This window comes from Terrapene carolina, unplaced genomic scaffold (genome assembly GCF_002925995.2).
Source record: "Terrapene carolina triunguis isolate 2854851 unplaced genomic scaffold, T_m_triunguis-2.0 Scaffold789, whole genome shotgun sequence".
Taxonomy (NCBI): domain Eukaryota; kingdom Metazoa; phylum Chordata; order Testudines; family Emydidae; genus Terrapene; species Terrapene triunguis.
In genome coordinates, this window is record NW_020665140.1 from 9,086,869 (window position 1) to 9,110,955 (window position 24,087).

The 24,087-nt window shown below is 44.6% G+C and overlaps 1 protein-coding gene across 1 annotated transcript in view; it reads right to left on the reverse strand.

Moving 5' to 3' along the window:
• GPAT3 (glycerol-3-phosphate acyltransferase 3) overlaps positions 1 to 24,087 on the reverse strand; it is a 31,816-nt gene that overhangs the window by 2,816 nt on the left and 4,913 nt on the right. Inside the window, exons 2-10 of the mRNA XM_029913677.1 lie at positions 15,081 to 15,153; positions 12,340 to 12,610; positions 10,857 to 10,931; positions 7,719 to 7,808; positions 6,811 to 6,904; positions 3,967 to 4,082; positions 1,361 to 1,416; positions 733 to 818; positions 20 to 148 (exon numbers count right to left, since the gene is read on the reverse strand). Coding sequence (XP_029769537.1) covers positions 20 to 148; positions 733 to 818; positions 1,361 to 1,416; positions 3,967 to 4,082; positions 6,811 to 6,904; positions 7,719 to 7,808; positions 10,857 to 10,931; positions 12,340 to 12,610; positions 15,081 to 15,153 — 990 coding nt within the window. The remainder of the gene's footprint in view (positions 1 to 19; positions 149 to 732; positions 819 to 1,360; positions 1,417 to 3,966; positions 4,083 to 6,810; positions 6,905 to 7,718; positions 7,809 to 10,856; positions 10,932 to 12,339; positions 12,611 to 15,080; positions 15,154 to 24,087) is intronic.

The following is a 24,087-nucleotide window of genomic DNA, read 5'->3' on the forward strand; positions in this document are numbered from 1 at the left end:
CAACCATATGCAAAGATACCTCTCTGACCATCGGTGGCATGTACCAGACATTGCACACAATGGCCCAACTGGTCATTATTCGCAACAGGTAGCTCACGATGTCATATTTGCTGCTGTTCCAGAATGCATCTCCAAACTGAGGGTCATACTGCAGAGGGACAAAATAGTAAGTTTAAGTCATTTCCTCCAGCATAAATGAACATGCAAATAATATAGATCCAAAGTGTAAACACATGTTAGGGCGCTTAACTCGCAAGGCTGTATAGGAGGACATTAGTAACCATTACACATTGGCCTCCACCCCCCGAGGTACAGCATGGGGAGATGCTGTATATTTTTACAGTGGTGTCAGGCCTAGCCTCGATTACAAGCTTCATGTTCTTATTCCTTCAAATATTGACTTGTTAATTCATGGGCTGGCCAGACCGCCCCCCTGCCTACCTTCTCTCCAGTCTTCCACGTTGTAAGGCAAACACCAACAGAACCCACCAACAGGTTTCCACTTATTTCAAGAGAGCAACTCTAAAGAGACTGAATTACTTTCATTCATGGGTATTCAGTTGTTCGCTTTCTGATGGCCAAGTACACCAGAGGGTCAGTTGTAGGGCATGTGCTTCTACCGGCAACAGTACTGAGACAAACTCTTGTCCATCTCCCACCCACCCACCCCACAGCCAGACCTTTCGACAGGTAAACAGCAGTGTCTGGAGACCTCTTGCTATTGTATTTTACCTTGATTGCAACTGGATAAATGGTCCCTCCTATTTCAAAGCTTCCTTTCTTAAACATCATTACTGATGTGTTGTTTATACAAGTGCCTGGACAAAAGAGAAGTCAGAGTGTTGGCAATCAGGAAACCTTTGTTATATATTCTAATGGAGTCAGACAGCAGGATTATACCAGTTTGCAAAGCTAGCAACCACTGGGGAACAGTGAAAAGCACTTCCAAGAAGAATGAGTTAGTCTTTCCAATGTCTGTGCTTCGTCCAGGCCTAAAGATTGGAGGCCAGAGAATGGTGGGGCAGTGCTCCCCTCCCTGCAGTGCTAGAAGAGTAGGGTTGAGGTTTGGGGGAGAGGATGGAGGGGTAGGTAGAAGCAGGGAGGCCATGCATGATACACAACTGGCTGTCTCTGCATCAGAGAAGGAAGGATTAAGCCATTTGTGGGAAAAACCCTTTCAGCACTCTTCCCCTTCATCCCACCATTTTTGGGAGGAGCCGGGGCATCCTGACACTTGATCTTTTCTATTATAAGTGTGGAACAACATCTGTTTGAGCAATCGGCATCACAGCAGGACAATGAAGAGCGACATAAGCACTGAGAAGAGAACTAAGTCCAGTGGAATGAGACAGTTTCTTACCTTCTGGAAAAATTAAGATTGGCAGTTTGTTCTTATCTGCTATGTGTTCTCTCAGTCTGTAGAAGAAGAAAGAAGGATGTTTAAGCAATACATTTTGAAACGGGATTAATTTTCCCAGTCATGTATGTACATTCAACAGAAACCAAAAGCCAACATTTGATGCAACATATCACTTTGCATCTGTAATTCATAACAGGAATATCATTTGAGCCTAGATTCAGCTCTCTAGACCCTTTAATATTAATTTAGTCCTACCCAGTATTTCACCAATTATTCTTACTTCAAAGGGACATCCCCAGCTCTCTCTTGCCCACGGATGTATGAGAGAGAGAGAGAGAGAGAGAGAGAGCGAGCATGCGTGTGAGCACAAGTGCGTGTTCATGTTTAGCCTCTATTAACTGTTCTGATTTTTTTTTAAGTTCAATAAGAGACTGCAAGATTTCCCCCCTTCCCCCCCATGAAAAATGGCGCTTGTGGCACGCTCTAGTAATAAGTAGCTAATATACTGTGGTAAGAAGAGGAAAGGATTCAACAAGGGAGTTTGTGAAAAAGCACCTCTGTTGCAAGATTCACAAGCAATAACAGAGGGGTTAAAAACCAACAACAAGTATTTGAAGGGCTGATGCACTGAGAGGGAGTAGTGTTAATGCAAGAAATGAAAGGCATAAAATTCAAGTTTTAGGCTGCCTATCTGGAAAAACTTGTCTGTAAGATACTTTAGGCTGTGGCACACTCAAGTGGAAGCCCCACTGACTGCAATACTTAAACAGGCTGAGCAAAATATGCAAGTTTGGTACAGGCTACATAATCTTGGTTCTAGTTATTTAATCATAGGCCTTCTCCATTTCTGAAATATATGTTATGCCCACAATTCTCACTCCTCGATCTTGGTTGAGTAGACTTTCTGGAATGCCCCTTCAATCTACCATTTAGAAGCCAGGAAGGTGAAAGACAAGTTTATCCCCTATAAGACTATCCTGAAAAATTCTACACAAAATTTAAGATAGGATATGAACACCCGGCATTGGAATCCAGTCCCAACCAGCAGGTGCGCCTTTGATTGAATCAACTGGGGCAGAAACATAGTTTGAAAGTTTTTAGTTTGGAAGGTTATTATGATCAGGACAATTGGCTAAAGATTTCTTCTCCTGTCTTCTCCTCCCCTCCCCCAAACACAAACAAACAAACAAAAAAACCCACCACACACCACACAAAAAACAAAACAAAAAACCACACACCCCCTTCAGTTATCTTTTGTAAATGAAGTAGTTAGTGAAGGTATGCAAGAAGAGAAAAAGGGATGAGAGAACATGATTCTCCCCAGTTATTGAGAGCTTCCCTCCCATCATGGGAGGTCAGCTACACCAGACTCCGATCTTTAAGTAGGAACAACTCCATCCCTGAGTCAGGAGAGTGATTCCCTTTACAACAAACCTGAAGCTGGACTACAAACTTCATAGATACTTGAAATATAGCACTACTATCTCTACTGTACTACGCTAAGGGAAAGTTCTTCTTTGCAGAAATCTTGCCCTTTCCAGGAGGAGCTCAGTACTGTAGGTAACTTCATCTAAAACCAGCAAGTCTGTGGTTTTTAGAAGGCTCCAATTTAGAGGACATTTCAGAAAGAGCTATGGGTAATTCTATTTCATGGTAAAATTAATATTTTGTGAGTAATGTTAGGTTCCTACCTCCCAACAGTAAGTCCCAGTTTGGGATTTCATACGGCTTTTCCTTGACATTCGTGTGGGAAAACAATTTAGATTATAATTGTGGAAAGAAACAAAGACACTTGGGTACCTGCTCACCAAGTGTCCCTGGCAGCAGAGTTATCAGATTAACCCCATGTCAGAAGTTCTGGGCAGTCGCACCTGGAACACCTTCGTCACTGGAACCTTGTGTCTAAACTATTTTACTATAGGAAGAGATTCCAAGAGTGCTAAATGACTTTTCAAACCATTGCCCCATTTCTGCAGTATCTCAGCACTCGTCTGCAAGCACACACTTGCCTATTCCCTTCCCATCTGTGGGTAACATCCAAGTTCCATTTCTGTTGCAAATTAGATGCATATTAATATTCCCAAAGAAAAATAGTGTAGGATTGCTCCCACAACTGTAATTTTTCCATTCACTGCATGCATGTTGCAAATGACTGCAATTCACATCACTCCAGACTATGGCAATACACAATCAGAGAAGGAGGTTAAGTCCTGGTATTCAGAGTGTTTCTGCAAGGTGTTTAGCATTTAGAACAAGATGGCCAGATATATTCACTGCAGATAAAGTGCTTCTACAGTCTAGCCTTTCACCCTCCAGAAGAGGCAAGACTGTTTGGTTACTGGCATGCCAAGGCCACTGCCTATCATGCTGACCAATGACTTCTTGTTTCCTTATTGCCCCCCCATCCCCACCTGCCTGTATGTCTGTCTGTCTCTTGTGTAATACTTGGGTTGTAAGCCCTATGGAGCAAGGGCCATCTTTTTGTTCTGTGTTTGTACAATGCGGTTCTGGCCCATGACTAGGGCTCCAAGATGCTAGGATTGTTATGGTTAGAATAATGACATTGTTCACAGCAGCACTCAGCCGAGTGATTGCCCATTCCTTACCTTTTTGTCACTAGGTGGCGGTCTTTCATTTCTGAGCGTTCAAACCAGACATGGGGACAGGCTTTGACGGTGGATCTCTGAATAAGTCCCATTAGACCCCCATGAGCCTGGCCAACCTGCAAGCCCAAATGAGACGGCTACTATACGAAACTCATGGCAAAATGAAAGTCCATCTGCTTCATGCCTATTTAAAATACAGCTATGTATCTCCTAAACTAGAGCTTTGCAATGTACAAAAAAAGGCCAGTAAAAGCATTAGTTTCCTAGACACCTAGAAAATACAGTATTAGAAAGTTGGGCTTTTAGCACTATATAAATATTACACATAGTTCAAACCCTGAATATATAGACAGTAGAAAGTAAAGAGGCAATTATTTTGTTAGCATTTACTTTTGTGCATCTTCAGGAAATCACAAAAGACCCTGAAGATTGCATTTTTCTGACGCGTCAAGTTTCCACTCACCCCCGTGAAGTCTCTGCACACAGTTAGAAATCCCTTTAAGCACGTTCAAACCAATATGGTGGCTACTAAAGTCCCTTCTGAAGTTCTGCTTTTACAAAATAGTTTAGAGTTTGTACCATCTTGGTCTCTTCATTATTTTGCACTAGGTTATCTCATGCACATTAGGGTGGGCATATAGCTGTGAGTATTAACACACCTAAATTTTGGAAGTTTTACATGCTTTTGCATGCACACCAAGAACTGTGCACCAACTGCATGAACAGAAAGATGTTACTCACAATGCAATTAGCATCAATACTGATGAGAAGTCTTCCTCTCTCCATGTCCTCTGCCTTTACTTTTATAACAACCTTTTAGGCAAAATATTTTGCAGTACTCTGATTTACCAGTGACTTGCACAGATTTTAGGTACTGTCAGTCACTGAAGTGTTACAATAGGAAAGTTAACATTTACTAAAGATGAAAGTTAGAGTTTCATACCACCTTTTGCCATTACCACATCACAAGGTACACGGAGATGTCCCCATCTTAACCTGTTACTTCTTTTTTTCTGGGCATTTCACAATCCCAATAATTATTTTATATATAAATGTGTGTGTGTGTGTATTATATATACACACACACACACACACACACACACCCCCCTATCTCATAGAACTGGAAGGGAACCTGAAAGGTCATTGAGTCCAGCCCCCTGCCTTCATTAGCAGGACCAAGTACCATTTTTTCCCCAGATCTCTAAGTGGCCCCCTCAAGGATTGAACTCAACCCTGGGTTTAGCAGGCCAATGCTCAAACCACTGAGCTATCCCCCCACCCCCCCAAATTCAGCTACAAAGTAGATTTCTATTCTGATCTCATCCCCAGAGCACTACCTGTAGCCATTCTTGAATTTCAGTCTTAAGCTACATGATGGGCAGGCCACCACGAAAGATCAGCTACTGCCATTATTTGTGGGTGCCTTTTTACAGGTTGGACACACTGGGTATATTTACACTGCAATAGAACACCTGCAGCTGACTTGGGTTCACTGGGTTCAGGTTGTGGATTATAAAAATTGCAGTACAGACTTGTTGGGCTTGGTCTCCAGCCTGGGCTCTGGGACCCTGAGAGGGTCTTCCCTCAGAACAAGTGTGTCGCAGCAGAATGTTACTGGGCTTGTTCTTTTGGGTGACTAGCACCCAGTTTAGTTAACTTATGACCCTCACAGTGGGCAGCTATAGTAAACACACACAGAAGAGCCAACATCCCTCTCTCACAGCCTTCTTCACAGCTTCCACTACAACAGTAATAAGAAGATCTGCTAGACAGATCAGATGGTAGCAGGAGTTTTACTTGACAAGCCATTCCTGCAGCACTACACCTAAAATACACCTCCAGCACTCAGAGGGGCTGAAGGAGGCCTGCTGCTAGGCCCCTTCATGAAAGTCAGCAGTAGTCTGAATTCCTGAGTGACTAACTCCATTTTATCACTATATGCAACTAAACAGTTTAGCCTGTCTGCTCTATTGTAATGCAGAGTGTCTGCAGTCTGCATTTGAAGAGTGAGCCATTGCCGGTCAGGCACCTGTGCTGGCCGACTTATTCCCAGGTGCACTTTATGAACAGTGCATTCACAGCAATTCTACTGGCCACCAACTTCCAACCTTGACACCCGAGACAACCTTGCTCAAGGACCAAACGCCCCCTTCCTTCCTTACACTGAAAAAAAGGATTCAGAGCAGAGGCTCACTTCTAGAGCATTGAGCAATAACTTCGAGTATGTCTACACCACAAATTTTGGTGTAGCTGTAGGATAGACAGGCTTTACTCTAGCTAGCATGAGTAACAGATGCAAAGATGCAGCGGGCATAGACTAGCAACCTGAGTGTGTAGCCCATTGGGCTTATACTGGGGCTGCCAGCTTGTAGTGCCATATCTTCACTTGCTCATGTAGGTAACAGTAGTAGATTAAAGCTAGTGTAGACATGCCTACCCATGCTACAATCACACCTTCATCTGCCATGTAGACATACCTGAAGCTTAACAATGCAGTGTAAAGAAATGCATTTTTAATAAGTGATCCAACAGATTCCATTTCTGTGACTTCTGTAGTGGTTCAGATTCTCATTTACACATTGGTCTGAAGGGACCAAGTTCTCATAAACAACCTGGTAGAAGCCACTGAGTTTATCTGGGATCTCAGGATGCACGTTCCTTCTAGAAAATGCTGCGAGAAGTCAGAAATCCTTCCCATAGTCAGAAGCTGGTGATACACTGGGTTAGTACATACTGTTTATTCTAGACATCTGGAGTCAGACCCTAGTTTAGGTCACAAACTTTAGTGGCCTCCTCCTGACTGCTACTGTGTAAATCAACATCACACATTTTCACTTATCATACCATTGCATAGCATCCATCGTTAGTCAGGATTAAAACATCTATTGGAGACGTGTGGTTGGCAACACATATACCTCCTTTCTGTGGTCTGTTTTCCCTGCAATGACAGGAAGTATCATTCACTTAACTGTACAAAACATAACTATGTTGCCTACTTAACAATATTTTCCTGGACTACTGGACAAGCCAGTGTTTGGTTCAACAGGTCAAACTGCAGCCAAAGGGTTAACAAACATTTTGTTGATTATATTCAGTTTCTCACTAGTTCATGGGAGCCTGCACTTCAGTGGAACAACAGCAGCAGTTTACAATAATTTTGTAGGCACCCCGAAGCTACAATATGGTTGTGATTATTTTCTAACGTACAGAAAATTGTTGGTGAACACGTTGTCAATGTACAAACTAGACCTACTGTTAATGAAAATAGTGTTAAATAACATTTGAACCATGCTTTGAGAATAACTTCTGGTAAGAGATTTAGTTGTCACACTATCAGCTAATAAGTAAACACTGAGCAAACACTTTCATCATTCAGTTGCTCTACCTGTGTAGCAGAGTCATGTAAATTCCATATAGACTAATTAAAGATCATTAAAAGAGGTCCTCACTTTTAGACAGTCATACCACCACTGACTCCCCCTGAAAAAATAAAAAAGTTACCCCCTTAGTCCTATTTGCCTAGAGTTATGTATCCCCTTTACCAGGGCCATCCCTATAGGGGTGTGGGGCCTGGGACGGAAGTGATGGATTTGTCTCTTCCTGGACCATCCATGCCAGCCAATCACACCAGCCCACGAGACCTCCCCCCCCCCCCCCCAAAGCATTGGACCTGGAGCGGTCGCCCCAATTCGTCCTACCCAAGGGATGGCTCTGCCCTTTACAGTAGTGGAGTGCAACACAGACTTACTCACTTGTTATGGTACGTGATGGTACCAGACAGAGCTCTGACGAGGATCCGGGAGCACGTCAGGTGGACCAGTTCGCTTAGCCAATCTTTAGCGCTGAAAGACACGTACACTTACAAACCGGCTGACCAGATAGCAAGTGTGCAAAAAAATTGGGAAAGGGGGTGGGGGTAATAGGAGCCTATATAAGAAAAAGCCCCAAATATCGGGAGTGTCCCAATTTTATAGGGACATCTGGTCACCCTACTTACAAACAGTCTTGGAAGGGAGCTATAATAGAAGCGGTTTTCCAGTTACAAGGACTAGGCCAAGACTTTATTGCAATAGTACTGTGTTTAGGGCAGTGGATTGGGATTCTAGGAACTTTGGTCTTATTCCCAGATCTACCACCAAGCTGCTGCAACACCTTGGGCAAGTCACTTCACCTCCCACTCTCTGTCTTGTCTATTTAGATAGGCTCGTTGAAGTAGAACTACCATCTCAGTGTGTTTATTTTATGTACACACACCCCAGCACAAAGGCAGCCCAACCAAGATTGATTCCCCAGAGGTGCTTCCATACTATAAAAAGTGGTGATGCCACTGGTAGACAACCTACATAGCAGAGACCTCCCAGGCTCCTCTGGATAGCTTGGGGAGAAACCACATAGAGGCATACCAGGGGAAGCCAGTGAAGGAAGGAATGTTTAGCTGCTGTTTCGAGTAGCACTGCACTTTAGAGTGGCATTGGGGTTTCATGTTTTCTTCTCAGTTATTTCCATAATGAGCATGCTCACTTCACAGGTAAGGAGAGGAGGTTTTGTTGTTGTTTGCCTCCCTGCAAACTCAACCTGGACCCTGACAAATCGAGCTGGACTCTGACAACCATCAGTAATGAGAGGCCCTCCAGGGCAAGATAGACTCTCAGTTACACAGGTGCTATCCCCTTAAAATGGTGGGTTAGCACAAGTGTCACAACTGGAACTTAGTTAACAGTTCCGCTGGTGCTGCAAAGGAGGAAGAGAATTCAGCTCATGGCCCAGAGCCAGGCTGGCCCTGCACATCCAAGGGAAATAAGACCACTTTTTAAAAGACAGCCTTGATCACTAACGAGAGAACTGGGAATATGCACAAGAAATATTTCCTTTCCCAGTCACTCTTTGGACTGGAATCACACTTCAGAGTTTCTCCATTGCAGCAAGTATTGTTTTCTTGTTTGTTGCCTCTTGCCTCTCCCCTGCCCCACCTGCTTTCCCCATTTTGCCTCTCACGCTTGTCTTTTGCTTTCCCCTTCATCCTCCTCTGCTCCCAGAAACTCTGCCAGTCTCTCCTTTTACCAGCTCAGTGCCACATTTTTGCCCATTTTCACCACCATATCCTTCACATTCTCCTCATACACCAATGCTCCATATTTATTCTCTCCTTTCCCCTTCCCCATCATGCTGCCCTTTTGGAGTCTGCTCCAATCAACCTTACTCCAATCCCTGGCACTCTTCTCCCCAACCCTGTTTCACCACCAAAAGACACAGTAAGGTCCAAACTGCTTCCCTGGTTAGTTTCCACCACCTCCCACGCAGCAGCCAGTCTCTTACAGTGACTCAGTAAATCACTGCTCTTCCCTGTCCAAGAAGGAGTGGAAGTAGGAGTGGACTCCTTCCCTCCCTGTCGTTACTTCCAGCTCCATCTTCTTCCCCCTCCTATAACTTCAAAAGGAGTTTACCCTCTAGGGCTCCTCTGTCCTTAGAAGAGGCCAGCCTTTACTGACCTCATGTCTGGATGCCTTAGTTTTGAGCTTCATGTCCTCCACAAAGTAATCCTGATGAGCCTATATATCTGATCTCCTTTCTTCTCTACACACCTCCCAGTCTTTCAGCTTACTGGTTTTAGGACTCATGCTCAGCACATCTGAGGATTGGGAGAGGCAGAAAGCCACCTTTCCCAATTCCAAGGCTGGCTGGGAGCAGGGGTGAAAGTAAAGATAGGGGACTTACCAGTACAGGGCTGGGTTGGGGCTGGCTCTGGCCCGCGGAAGGGGCGGGGCCTCAGGTGGAAGGGGCGGGATCAGAGCCAGCCCCGGCCCGCCCTGTACCCCTCCCCCTCCCCCGCCGGCAGCCGGGGGCTCCGGCAGCAGTTTAAAGGGCCCAAGGCTCGGCCGCCGCTATCGCCCCGGGCCCTTTAAACTGCTGCCGGAGCCCCCTGCTGCCGCTGCTACCCCAGGGCTCCGGCGGCAATTTAAAGGGCCGGGGCCGAAGAGGCAGCAGGAGCCCTGGGCCCTTTAAACAACCCCCAGAGCCCCGCCACTACTCCAGAGCTCCGGCAGTGGGGCTCTGGCAGCAATTTAAATGGCCTGGGGCTCCAGCCACAGCTGGGAGCCCCAGGCCCTTTAAATTGCTGCCTGGGGAAGCCAGGTCGCCCCAGTATGGCACACCGCTCTTGCCGGTATGCCATACCGGGGCGTACCGGCTTACTTTCACCTCTGGCTGGGAGCCAAACAGACTTCAGTTCAAGTTAGACAGAGCAGACCATGATTGCTGTAAGTTGACTTGCTCTAATTCAACTGGAAGTTGCTGGGCTTAATTCAGGAATCAGGTGAAATTCCACAGCCTGCATTATGCAGAAACTCAGACTAAGTGATCATAATGGCCCTTAGTGTGTGGACAACTCAAGATTCCCCTCTTTCAGGCAGCTTCAAGTCACCTTTGTGCTGGGTTTTTCCAGAGTCTCAGCTTTGCAGTCTGTTACACTGCCCCCTAAATGTAGGTGTAGTTTCATAGAATATAAGGGTTGGAAGGGACCTCAGGAGGTCATCTAGTCCAACCCCCTGCTCAAAGCAGGACCAATCCCCAACATCTCTTTCCCCCTTAAAACTCTCCACACACATGCTTCTAGGAATCCTTTCCATGGTATCTCCACCTTCCCCTGCATGCATATATTTTTTTTTTTTTGGTATTCAAGTTCTTCAGGACACCGAACATCCTTGTAGAGCACCACATAAATTGGCAGTTTTAGAAGAGGACTAGAAAAGATCCACAGAATTAACTTTGCGTTCTTTCAGCACTGATGCCATATCATGGACATGGCAGGTTTGCCATGGGCAGAGTCAATCCCTAGTTCTCCACAAAATTCTTCCCAAACAGGTTAATTAAGGGGAAAAACACACACTTACCTGCTGTTTGGCAACTGCCCTACAAGTGTGGTTCCCATAATCATTGAAACAATCCCAATGGCAGCCAAGGTAACACTAAAAACGAAAAGGAAGAAGATCCCTATTGGAGGGGAATTATGGCAATTCATGTCACAAAAACATGTACTAGAGAACATTAGAATGCTTAAGAGTATCTGATGAATATCTGAGCCCCTACAATAGTTTCAATTTTAAGATGGGGGAGGGAGTAAAAGAAGCAGAGAGACACCACAGCGATGGGTGCAGTGAGCGAACTTAAAGCCCAGGTTGCGTGTTCGTCATCATTTCTTGCAGGACTCAGTTACCTCAGAAACTGCAGAGTGATCATTTCACATTAGTGCGTATGTGACACAGAGGCCCATTGGTGGTTTACTGCTGTGTGTCAGTAACCTGACATGCCCACTTCACCTAACACATTGTTGTCATAATCTGTATCTAAAAGCGGTCATGTAATGTCATTGGAAAACAACTCACTGATCATTAATATTCTTGCATGATATACCTATGTCCAGTTAATCTACAACAAATTATACAGAGATGCTGAAAATGCGACAAACATGTTTAAACCAGGCACCTCAGGGGAAGTTGATAAACAGGGTTTTCCAGACAAAGGAAAGAGGCCAACACTTCAAGCCAGGCATGGCCAAGGACAGTGGGCTATTCAATTGTATCTGAGATTGCAGGAAGATCATTTGCATCGTAAAAGTCACCGGCCTGGAAGAAGCCAGTATGGCATCTACATGGATGTAACACCCAGCAGGGGAAAGGAACTGTATCTGGGGATACCCTTCAGAAGAATACATTTCCAAGGTTTACTGGACTATACAGAGCAGGGGAGAGAACACAAAAGTTACGCATTATTATCCAAGATGGCTAAAGGTCTCTGGAAATTGACTATAGGTGAGAAACCTGCTTAGACCAAGAATGTAACCTTCTGAAATTAAGTTATAATTTTAGAAGCGTATTTTTACTTGTGTTTGTAACCATTTCTAGCTTTATTTCTTACACTTGGTATGACTTAACTCTATGCCCTTTTGTTAAGGAACTTGCCTGTTTTACCATAAACCAACTCAGTGCTTTGACTGAAATGGAAGGATTGTCAGCCCCAACTAAGTTAATAAGCTGCTCTCTGTACTATTTCTTTAAAGGAGCAGCAAACTTGATACGGTTTTGTGGATGTTACAATAAGAGGGGCTGCAGAAAGATGTTCTGGGGGGAGAATTTGGGGCTGGAAAGGTTGGTGAGTTTCCCCTACAAGGAGTAAGTGGGTGGTGGGAGCCTGGGTGAGACCTCCACGCTTGTAGACTGGCAGTTGGTGTCAGGGCTGTGAGCTACAGCAGCAGAGCATTCTAGGTGCCTAGAGTTGCAAGAAGTGTTGGCTGAACCCCTTACTGGCCTGGGTGAACCCCAGTACATCACCACATACATACACACACGAGAACCAGTCTCCCAGTACTTGGCTCACCGAAGAGGCAGCAGGAGACAGTAGCGGATGAGGACCCCAAGGACCCACACTACAGTCAGACGCAGGCTGATGTACTGGAAGTTGACATTAGTCCTTGTAAGAAGGTTCCAGGAGACTAGTTCCTCTGAAGAAAACCTTTGGGTGACTTCATCTTCCACAATAGCCTCAATCCCCTTCTTGGAGAAATAGAACACATCGGAGAGTTCAAAGTCTACTCGGTGCAGGCCCGCTATCTCCTTCTCCATAGTGGTTTCATCTCTCTGTATGATGCCTTAACAGAAATGTGAGGAAATTGAACAGAGAATGGATTTAAACAGCTGTTTTGTCACAAAGGATTTCTTGCTGCTCTGTGCCGCTCAGCTAGTGGCCTAACGATATCAGAGCCACGCATGTTTGACTGCCAGAACAGTGCATCATGGATTATTTGCAAATACTATGCAGCAGGCCAGTTCATCACCCCCACCCCCAAAATGCAGACACTCTGTGGCAAATTGGAAGTTATGCAACAAGGCAGACTCTTTCCTTCCTGTCCACTCTCTCCCTGTGTGTTTCCTAAGCCACGTATAGAATGAACATTAGAAACTAATCCATGTGACCTCGCCACAGCTCCACAGTCACCCCACAGAGAAGATAGGATGAGAGCACCCACCTGTTTCTTCAATTATTCTGGAAGATACATATGCTTTGTCCCTTAGACAATAGCAGCTTAGGACTAGACGCAAGAAGTGCTCCACTTGGAAAAGTACAGACCAGAGACCCAATCTCATTTACATTAAGGTCCCTTTACACCACTCTGGCAATGCAATAGAGCCTTCCAGTGTAAATTACATTCACTCCAAGACCACTTTGCACTGCCAGAGAAGTGTAAGTGTGACTTGGGCACAGATTCTCCTTCCCCAATGCTGCAAACCCATATTTAAAGTGTTCATTCTCCACTCCTCAAAAATCTTTCCTACCCCTGGCACCTGTTTGTGTTGGACATCTTTGTTCACCACCACCCAAGACGCCAGGGCTTGGAGCACAGACTGTGGCTAAAACCTGAAGAGCTGCTGAAAATAGCTCATCTTTGGCCAGACTTGCAGCTAGCCTGCCTTTGGCACCCCTGGTCAGCAGTGGCTCACAACTGAGAAAAATCCTGCAGGCAGTTGTGCCAACAGTTCCTGTAAGAAAGCAGAGCCCTACCCCCTACTATTTTATTTCACAAGATGATAAAAATTGAACTGCAACATTTGAACTTTGTCCATGTAATGCAAAGGAAGCCAAGAGAAACAGAAGGAGTTGTTCAGAAGGAGTTGTTGCATCAGAAGTGGCAATATTCATTGCCCAATGTTTTTTATTATGGTATAATAATAAAAAAACAGATCTGTGCCATCGCTGGGTACCTCTTGGCGATCAGGGACAAAGTGTAAGTGCTGACTAGAGCTGAAGTCCTGCTTACTTAAGATGTTTTGAGGAAATCAGTAGTAGGTCTAGCCACACATGAGCTGTCTACTGATGTGATCTAGTATTTAACTTAGAGGCAGAATGACCTTGTGGTTGGGACACTGAACTGGGATTAATATCAGAGTTCAGTTCCCAGTTTGGCCACAGACTACATGGCCTGGGGCAAGTCACTTGACTTCTGAGCTTCAGGCTCTGTCTACACCACCACTTTGGTCAGTCAGGGGTGTGAAAAAAAAAACCCACCTCCCTGACCGACATAAGTTCCACCAACAAAAGTGCTGGTATGGACAGCGCTATATTGGCAGGAATGAGTCTCCTGCCGACATCGCTAGCACCACTTGTTGGGGGTGGTTTAATTATGCTGGCAGGTTCCTGCCGTCAAAGAGCGGCTACATAGGAGCCCTTACAGCAGCACAGTTTTAGTGGTGCAGCTGCGCTGCTATATAGGCCTGGTCTACACTACGGGATTAATTCGGATTTAGCAGCGTTAATTCGAATTAACCCTTCACCCGTCCACACTACAGAGCCATTTAGTTCGAATTAAAGGGCGCTTTAAATCGATTTCTGTACTCCACCTCGACGAGCGGAGTAGCGCCAAAATCGATTTTGTTAATTCGAATTAGGGTTAGTGTGGCCGCACACCACTGAATTAATGTGGTTAAAATAAATGGGGTAGTGTGGCCGCACACCACCGAATTAATGTGGTTAAAAACCGAATTAATGTGCTTAGTGTGGCCGCGCACAATCGAATTTATACAACCTGTTTCCCAAATTTGAATTATCTAAATTCGGATTAATCCCGTAGTGTAGACATACCCATAGTGTAGACATAGCCTCAGATCCCATCTGTGAAGTGCACAGAATGCTCACTCCCACCCTTAGCCTCCATCTGTTAGCTAGGTTTTGCCCCCCTTCGCACTGAGCAATACCTTACATAAGTGGGCCTACTGAAATAAATGGAGCTATTCTTGGAGTACAGTACTATTCCATGTAAGTAAGGTTATATTTAGACCCAGCTCTGCAACCGAGTGCAGAGTGACTAAACCATTTAAAAGATGTCACAAGTAAGAGCGGCAGAATTGAACCTTTAGATTGCAAGCTCCTTGGGGGCAGAGCCTATATCTTACTAGATGCCTGACAGTGCTGGCCACAATGGGTCCCCGATCTTAGGCCTCTGGGCACTACAATAGTAATTTAAGAACAAGATTAGTAGCTCTTTATTCCCCATTTTAAAATAATCTGTTCCCCATTTTCCTCAGGTTAATATTACTGAGACATTCTTCATTAAGAATTCTTACCACTGGAAGAAGAGTTCTTAAGTGCCATTGCCTGCTCCTGTCTGACTCCTTTCTGGATTCGTCTTGTGGCCCACTGTTCAAGAGAGAGAAAAAAAAAAAATGTGCATTTACGAGACAGCGTTTGATGTTTAACATTTGCTCACCATTAAAAGAGCTTCCTAGAGAGTAAGTGGTACTTCCCTTGAAAGCCATCTGCATTAAGTTCTCTTCACTAGACAAACCATCACACACACCACCTCCGATTTTGTTCCTGTTTTTAAGTGTCTTGGTACAGATAAAACCCTGCCAGCAAGAGTCAGTGGAAACAACCAGTAGTTCTATTAAAGTTGGCAGAGTGAGTCTAGAACAGAATGCCAATTCATAAAGTGAAGAGTACACGTCACAGGATTTTTTTTTAAAAAAAAGATTTCATTAGTGGTCCTCAGCATCCAAGCAGAGCAGAGACCAAGCAGCCATAAGACATGCCCCTGCTGCCAGAGTCATTATGTCAGTAGAACCTCAGCTTAGAGTGTGTGTGTGGGGGGGGGAGAACGGGGGGAGGAGAGAAAGAGGTTGGGAGGGGTCGGTGTAGAGGGAATACTCTATCCCTTATGGCTACAGAGATAAGCTAGAAAGTGTGACCTGAGTGCACACTAAATGCTCAGATATCAGAGAGCAAGTAAGAGAACCCACGGTTATTTATCTAAAAAAAAAAAAGACTCATGATTTATGCCAGTCATGATTTTTGAGCACAGGGTGTTGGAGAGACTGCCTACAGGGTGAACATGGTGCTAGTGACCGATCTCCTCTAGTATAGGCCAAAGGCTCTCAAAGGAGGCATAATGCCACTGAACAGCCTCCAGCACTTGTTTTGAGCAGTAAAGAGAAGTGAACTTTTGTGTGCCACATTTGCAGCTTCACAGAGAGGGAGAAATCCACCAGCAGCCTCTCCTAGACATCCTGTGGCAAGAAGGTATAGACTAGCAAAGAAGCCATGGTGGTGCATAGGGTTGCCAGGTGTCTGGTTTTCAACCAGAACGCCCAGTCGAAAACGGACCCTGGATGCTGACCGGGCTGTTAGAGGTCCGGTCGGCGGCGCAGCAGGGCTAAGGCAGGCTCCCTGCCTGCCGCGGCTCCTGGAAGCAGCAGCATGTCCCCTTCCAGCTCCTAGGCACAGGGGCAACCGGGGGACTTCATGTGCTGCCCCTGCCCCAAGCGCCAGCTCCACAACTCCCATTGGCTGGGAACTGCAGCCAATGGGAGCTGTGGGGGCAGCACCTGTAGACAGGGAAGCGCGCAGAGCCACCTGGCTGTGCCTCCACATAGGAGCTGGAGGGAGGACATGCCGCTGCTTCTGGGAGCCAGCTGAGGTAAGCGCCATCTAGAGCCTGCACCCGCTCCTGCGCCCCAACCCCCTACCCCAACCTTGATCCCCCTGCCGCCCCGCAAACCCCTCGATCCCAGCCCAGAGCACCCTCCTGTACCCCAAACCCCTCCCCCCCAGCCCTACCCCAGAGCCTGCACCTCCAGCTGGAGCCCTCACACCCTCCTGCACTGCAACCCCTTCAGCCAGCCCAGTGAAAGTGAGCGAATGAGCGAGGGTGAGAAGAGCGAGCGACAGAGGGAGTGGTAGGGCCTCAGAGGAGCGGCGGGGCCAGGGTATTCGGTTTTGTGCAAGTAGAAATTTGGCAACCCTAGAACATGCTGGCCCCAAAAAGAGCCTTACCTATTTTTAAGGGTCCAATCCACAGACCCACTGAAGTCACAGGAGTCTTAAATGACTTAGTTTGTGCTTTGGAATAGGCCCTAAAAGAAAGTATGGCATATTGAGGTCACCATGCTCTTCCAATAGAGGAGTATGTTTTCAGGGGGTAAAGGAAAACGGCTTTGTGACATTGCACCCCATAATGCTTTATGGAAATATGCTTATATATGTAAATATTCCAGTTATGTCATATGTTTTATGCTACATATGCCATGTAACATCTCTCTGTAAAGGTTATGATTACTGAATATATTCATCCTATTTGTATGCATGTAGGATTTTTGTATTCGAAGTTATGAATATTGGCTATGTACTTGTTTAATTTTAATTAGCCTCAGTGAAGCAGCCACCCACAAGAGAGTCTGTTTAAGCCCCTGGGAGACCCCTCCATTTTGTCTTCAGCTGGTTCAAGAGATATCCTTTGGGGGTGGAGAGGCTACCTGAAAAACTGGAACAAAGGACAGTAACCACTGGGGTGTGAGTGATTGCTGGACCCAGACTAGGCAGCTAGTCTGTAAAAGAAGCTTACTGGAACATCTCTGAGGGTGAGATTTCATCTGTAATCACTTTCTTACAGTATTAGGTTTACACTTGCATGTTTTGTTTTATTTTGTTTGGTAATTTACTTTGTTCTGTCTGTTATTACTTGGAACCACTTAAATCCTACTTTTTGTACTTATTAATTAACTCAGAGTATTGGGGCACGGGGAGGCAAACAGCTGTGCACATCTCTCTATCAGTGTTACAGAGGGCGAACAATTTATGAGTTTACCTTGTGTAACCTTTATGCAGGGTGAAATGGATTTATTGGGGGTTTGGACCCCATTGGGAGCTGGGCATCTGAGTGTTAGAGACCGGAACACTTCTTAAGCGGTTTTCAGTTAAGCCTGCAGCTTTCAGGGGACGTGGTTCAGACCTGGGTCTGGGTTTGCAGCAGGCTAGCATGCCTGGCTCAACCCAGGCAGGGCACTGAAGTCCCAAGCTGCCAGGGATAACAGGCTCAGGGGTCATCTCAGCACATCAGTTGGCAGTTTCCAAAGGGTTTTCTGTGATCTAACCCGTCACAGGCTTGAAGTGAGAAGGAGCACCTGACCTGCAGATCAAGTTTGTCTTGTCAAAAAGTGTCAATTGAGATTCCACTGAGCTCTTCAGGAAGAGATTACAAGACACTATTTAAACCTTAAATTCCCTTTCAGAGAATATTAATTCCACTTTCATACTGAGACATATCCACCCATGGGACAGATCCTAGAAAAGAAGTTGTGACTATTCTTGCTAGCTAGTTCAAGAGTGACAACGGGGAGGTTGTTCTGCTAAATCTATCCTTATTCATGAATCAAAGCATTATCCTGCTCAGAAGCCTAGAACTTAAAAAGTCTTGGACCAACATCAAAGTATTCGCTGATTATTTGTATTATAGGAGCACCTGAAGGGACCCCATTGTGCTAGATGCTGTACAGACAATCCCTTCCCTAAGAGCTTTGCAGTCTGAATAGACGAGACAGAAGGTGGAAGAGGAAAGTGAAGAAAAGTGCTTTGTCCAAGGTTTCATAACAAGGCAAAAACAGAGCAAGGAACAAAAGAAGAGTGACGTCTGCCCACTCCCATACACACTAAACCAGGAGGCCGCCACCAATAGAAACACTGCTTGTTTCATAAAAATCAAAGAAGCGTAGGGCTGGAAGAGACCTCGAGAGGTCATCAAGTCCAGCCGCCTGCGCTCAAGCAAGACCAAGTAAACCTAGACCATCCCTGACAGGTGTTTGTCTAACCTGTTCTTTAAAACCTCCAGTGATGGGGATTCCACAACCTCCTTTGGAAGTTATTCCAGTACTTCACTATCCTTATAGTTAGAAAGTTTTTCCTAATATCGAACCTCAATTTCTCTTGCTACAGATTAAGCCAATTGCTTCTTGTCCTACCTTCAGTGGAGATGGAGAATAATTGATCACCAGCATCTTTTTAACAGCCCTTAACATATTTGAAAACTGTTGTCCAACCGCCCCCTTCCTCCCAGTCTTCTTTTCTCAAGACTAAACACGCCCAGTTTTTTTAACCTTTCCTCATAGGTCAGGTTTTCTAAGCCTTTTATCATTTGTTTCTCTCCTCTTGACCTCCTCCAGATTGTCCACATCCTTCTTAAAGCATGGTACTGTAAACTGAACACACTACTCCAGATGAGGCCTGACCTGTGCTGAATAGAGCGAGATAATTATCTCCCATAGGACACTACTGTTAATACACCCCAGAATGATATTAGCTTTTATTGCAGCTGCACCACATTGTTGGCTCATATTCCATTTCTGATCCACTATCACCCCCAAATCCTTTCCAGCAACATTGCCGGCTAGGCAGTTATTCCCTATTTTGTAGTCGTGCATTTGATTTTTCCCCCCTTAAGTGTAGTACTTTGCACTTACCTTTATTGAATTTCATCTTGTGGATTCCAGACCAATTGGAGAATTGGTCAAGATCATTTTGAGTTCTAATGTGTCCCGGGTGTTTGCGACCCCACCCATCCTGATGTCATCTGCAAATTTTACATGGATACTCTCCATTCCAAGTCATTAGTGAAAATGTTGACTAGTACCAGTTCCAAGACAGACCCTGGGGGACCCCTCTATATACATACTCCCAGTTTGACAGCAGATAGCTACTCTGAGTACGATCTTTCAACCTGTTGTGCGCACAGTTTATAGGAATTTAATCTGGACCACATTTCCCTAATTGCTTATGACAATATGTTGGACTATGTCAAAAGCTTTACTAAAATCAAGATACATCACATCTACTGCATCCACTAGGCCAGTAAACCGGTCAAAGAAGGACATTAGGTTGGTTTAGCATGATTCGTTCTTGATAAATCCATGATGGCTATTCCTTATAACCCTATTATCCTCATGATTATTAAAAAGTGATTGTTTTAACAATTTGTTTCAATAACTTTTCAGATATCAGAGTTAGGCTGACTGGTCTAATTCCCCAGGTGCTCTTGGTTTCACTTTTTAAAGACAATACTAGGTTTGTCCTTCTCCAATCCTCTATGAACTCACCTGTCCTTCAAAGTTAATTACCTCTGAGATTGCTTCAGCTAGTTCCTTAAGGACCCTAGAGTACCTAGGTCGTCCGGACCTGCCAACTTGAAAATATCTAACCTATTTTTTCCCCTCTATTCTGCAATGTGTTGCTTCCCCCAGTTGTTAGTATTAACTGATCTGGTCCCAATCAGCCTTCTTAATGAAGTCTGACACAAAATAGACATTGAACACCTCAGTCTTCTTGATGTCATCAGTTATTAGCTCTCTTTCCCTACTAAGTAGAGGGCCTACACTTTCCTTCATCTTTCTCCTGCTCCTAACGGAGTTCTAGAGCTACATATAAACGACAAGCATTGTCTTTGGTGTCAGATCTAAAGTACAATTTACCTGGGGTAAGTGACTGGTCCTTTGGGACTGGATAGAAACGGAATATTGCTGTGAGGGACTACCTATCAAAGGCAAGCTTGCCTAAGTGGCAAGATAAACTGGAGTACCCAAAGAGATTGTCTGGGTCCCATGTTACAGTGCTTGAGAAGTTCACATTTCAGACTTGGTTGGTGAAATCTACATATGGAACTCACAACCAATTTGGGGTTTGTGCCCCGGTTCTTAACATTCTCCCCTGAGGTTGGTACTCATGTTCTTAAGCCACTCCAGACAGCTTGACACTCCTGATTTGGTGGTCTATAGTAGACCTCTACCATGTCATCACTTATTTCCCCCTCCCCCATTTTATGTTTATCCAGAGACTTTCAACTGCTCACCTCCTTCCAGACCTCAGAACAAGTGTATATATGCAACACCTCGGAGACACACAGTCTCCCTCCCCCCCCAGGGGCTGCAGAGATGTGCTAGCAGCTGACCGCTTACAGGAGCAGCATGGGGCTATGGCAGGCAGGCAACCTGCCTGAGCCCTGCTGCACCACCCGCTGGGAGCCACATGTGGTAAGTGCCTCCCTGCTGGAGTCTGCACCTCACACCCCCTCCTCCACCCCAACCCCTGCCCCAGATCAGAATCCCCCTCCCTCTATACTGAGTCATATACAAACTTCCCCCCAGACCCTGCACTCCAATCCCCTGCCCCAGCCCCCTCCTGCACCAAACTCCCTCTCAGGAAAAAGACTTGTATACAGGGGCCCCACAAAATTGAATAGCCCTGGGCCCACAGGAGAGTTAATCCAGCCCTGGGGGCAGGAAATGTCTATTATATTTGCACAGTGCAGAGCAATAGGTCAGACCATGACCTGCTTTGGGCCTCTAGGTATTACCTTTTTCAAATAAATGGCAAAAATATGAATTACAATAAATTGCATCCATGATGTAAGGTTCCATCTTTCATTACTGGTCCAGGCTAGACACATTTTGGTAAATATCTTGTTTTTTTTCCAGCTAATTGTCTAAGACTAGTGACCAGAGACAAGTTTTGATCCCTACCCATTTTGCATGAGAAAAGATAGGCAGCTATAAAGTCACCAATTTAGAGTTTAGAAGGAGCAGGCAGCTTCTCATTTGGAATCATTCCTGATAAAAGTTTAATGTTATTGCTGCACTACTTTAGACACAGCTAAGTCCATATTAAAGGCAGAATCAAATAGGTCTGAACACAGCAGAAATCAGTAACAATCCTGAAAACACAGGATATTGAGACATGCATCTGTAGTGTTTGCAAAGTTGCAACATCACAATGTACAGCAATGCTTTGCAGGAGAGGCAGGGATCTTCAAGGCCGATAAAAATGGAAGTGTGATGTTAAGTAAACCAGGCAACATCTACAGCTAAGATGTGCTTGTCTTTACTTCTCAAAGGGTACATTTCATTCCTCAAAAATTGCTCTAAAATAGCCTGATCTGAGAGCTCCATAGTCACTTTTCCTACACAAGAGCTGCTACACCACAGCAGAGTCTGGATTAAATCAGATTGAAATGTGCTTGGTGAGGCACAAAAAAGGAAGGAATTTCATCACTTTCTTGAATTCATGCCTTGGTAGGAGGAGTATTTACGGGGGGGAGGGGGGGGAATGCTACCATGTAACACGACCTAGTCACAAACATGGCACCAGAACCATGGTTAAAACATTCATTACGGTCTTTCAGTGTAAACTAGACCAAGCCACTTACAGCACATGAACTGAGCATAGGTTCTTTACAACAACAAAAAGCTACCATGTTGTAGCTTGACCTGAGGCTCAAGGGGAAATATTCCACCTGGTCACTAGTTTCCAGGAAATGTTTTGTCCAGTAGTATTTCTTGAAACACAAGTAATATTGCAAGATTTTGGCAAGTTTGATATGGTTTTCTGGTGTTCTCCCCTCCGCCCTTTCTTGTGCTTGTTTCCCCTGAACTGGGAATGTGTAGCCTCAGGTAGCTAATATTTTGGAAGTCATCAGCTGTGAAGCCTAAGGAAGGAAGTGTGACAGATATGGCAATTTCCTGCATTATCCTGGATATACCTTACTGAATCCAGTTAAGCCAATTTAGGACTTCATTGTATTAAAAATTAAAGTGTTTACATACAATCCCACAATGATACATAACATCTCTAGGCAGGAGACCTGACAATGTAATCCCTGGCAAGTGCTGCACTTTAAAGAACTATTTGAAATAATGTGAACTTTTAAACATAAATACAGCCATATGAGGTCAGACCAATGGTCCACATAGCCCAGTTTTGGGTCTTAAATAGGTACTGCAACTAGGGATGCTGCTGCACCCCCCAGCTTAAAGTAGTAAGAAACCCAAATACATGGTTTCCACCTTCAGCTCCCCCACTATAAAAATTGCTCCAGCACCACTGCTGTCTTCCAACAGTGGCCAGTGCCTGATACTTCAGAGGGAGTGATCAGGGCAATTTATCAAATTATCCACCCCCTATCATCCAGTCCCAGCTTCTGGCAGTCAGAGGCTGGGGGACACCCAGAACACGGGGTTGCATTCCTGACCATCTTGACTAATAGCCATTGATGGAGCTATCCTCCATGAACTTCTCTATCACGGGTTCAAAAAAGAATTACTTTTGGCCTTCATAACATCTCATGGCAATGAGTTCCACGGGTTGACTGCGCGTAGTGTGAAAGAGTACTTCCTTATGTTTGTTTTAAATCTACTACCTATTAATTTCGTTGGGTGACCAGGGTTCTTGTGGTTTGTGAAGGGATAAATAACTGTTCCTTATTCACTTTCTCCATACCATTCATAATTTTATAGATCTCTATCATATCTCACCCCTTTAGTCATCTCTTTTCCAAGCTAACAGTCACAGCCTTTTTAACCTCTCCTCATATGGAACTTTTTCCATATCCCTAATCATTTATGCCCTTTTCTGTACTTTTTCCAATTCTAATATAGCTTTGAGATGGGGCAAGCAGAACCGCATGCAGTATTCAAAGTGTGGGTGTACCACATATTTATAGTGGCATAATGATATTGTCGGTCTTATTATTGATCCCTTTCCTAATGGTTCCTAACATTTTGTTAGCTTTTTTTGATTGCTGCTGCACATTGAGAGAATGTTTTCAGGGAACTATCCAAACAGACTTCAAGATTTCTTTCTTGGTGGTAACAGCTAATTTAGACCCAACCCATTTTGTATATATAGTTGGGATTTCCCTCCCTCCCCCCAGTGTGCATTACTTGGCATTTATCAAGATTGAATTTCATATGCCATTTTGTTGCCCAGTCATGTAGTTTTGTGAAATCCCTTTGTAACTCTCCAGCCTGCTTTGGACTTAACTATCCCGAGTAATTTTGTATCAGCTGCAAACTTTGCCACCTCAATGTTGAGCAACACTGGTCCCAGTACAGATCCTTTGAGACCCTGCTATTTACCTCTCATCTGTGAAAACTGCCCATCTATTCCTACCCTTCTATAGCTAGGCTGTTATATACTTTTCGAGCTGTGCCTAAAGCATTAGCCAAACCAGAGCATTCTATTTCAGAAAGGTATTCTTCCTTCAGTTCATACCGAACTATCCTTCATGCTAATGAAAGTCACATATGCACATTCCTGAGAGAATATATTGTACGTCACAAGACCAAGTAAATCTTAGTTGAGAAAAACTTGATAATGCCTTTTGTAAACAAAGTTTACTTCCTGACCTTTGTTACAAATGCCTTAGATCACTGACACTTAATAATAATAAAAAATAATACCACCTCATTACTTTTTACAATTCTTAGTGTGAACCAGTCAATTTCATTTTTGCATCCTTATGGATTAGCACAACAC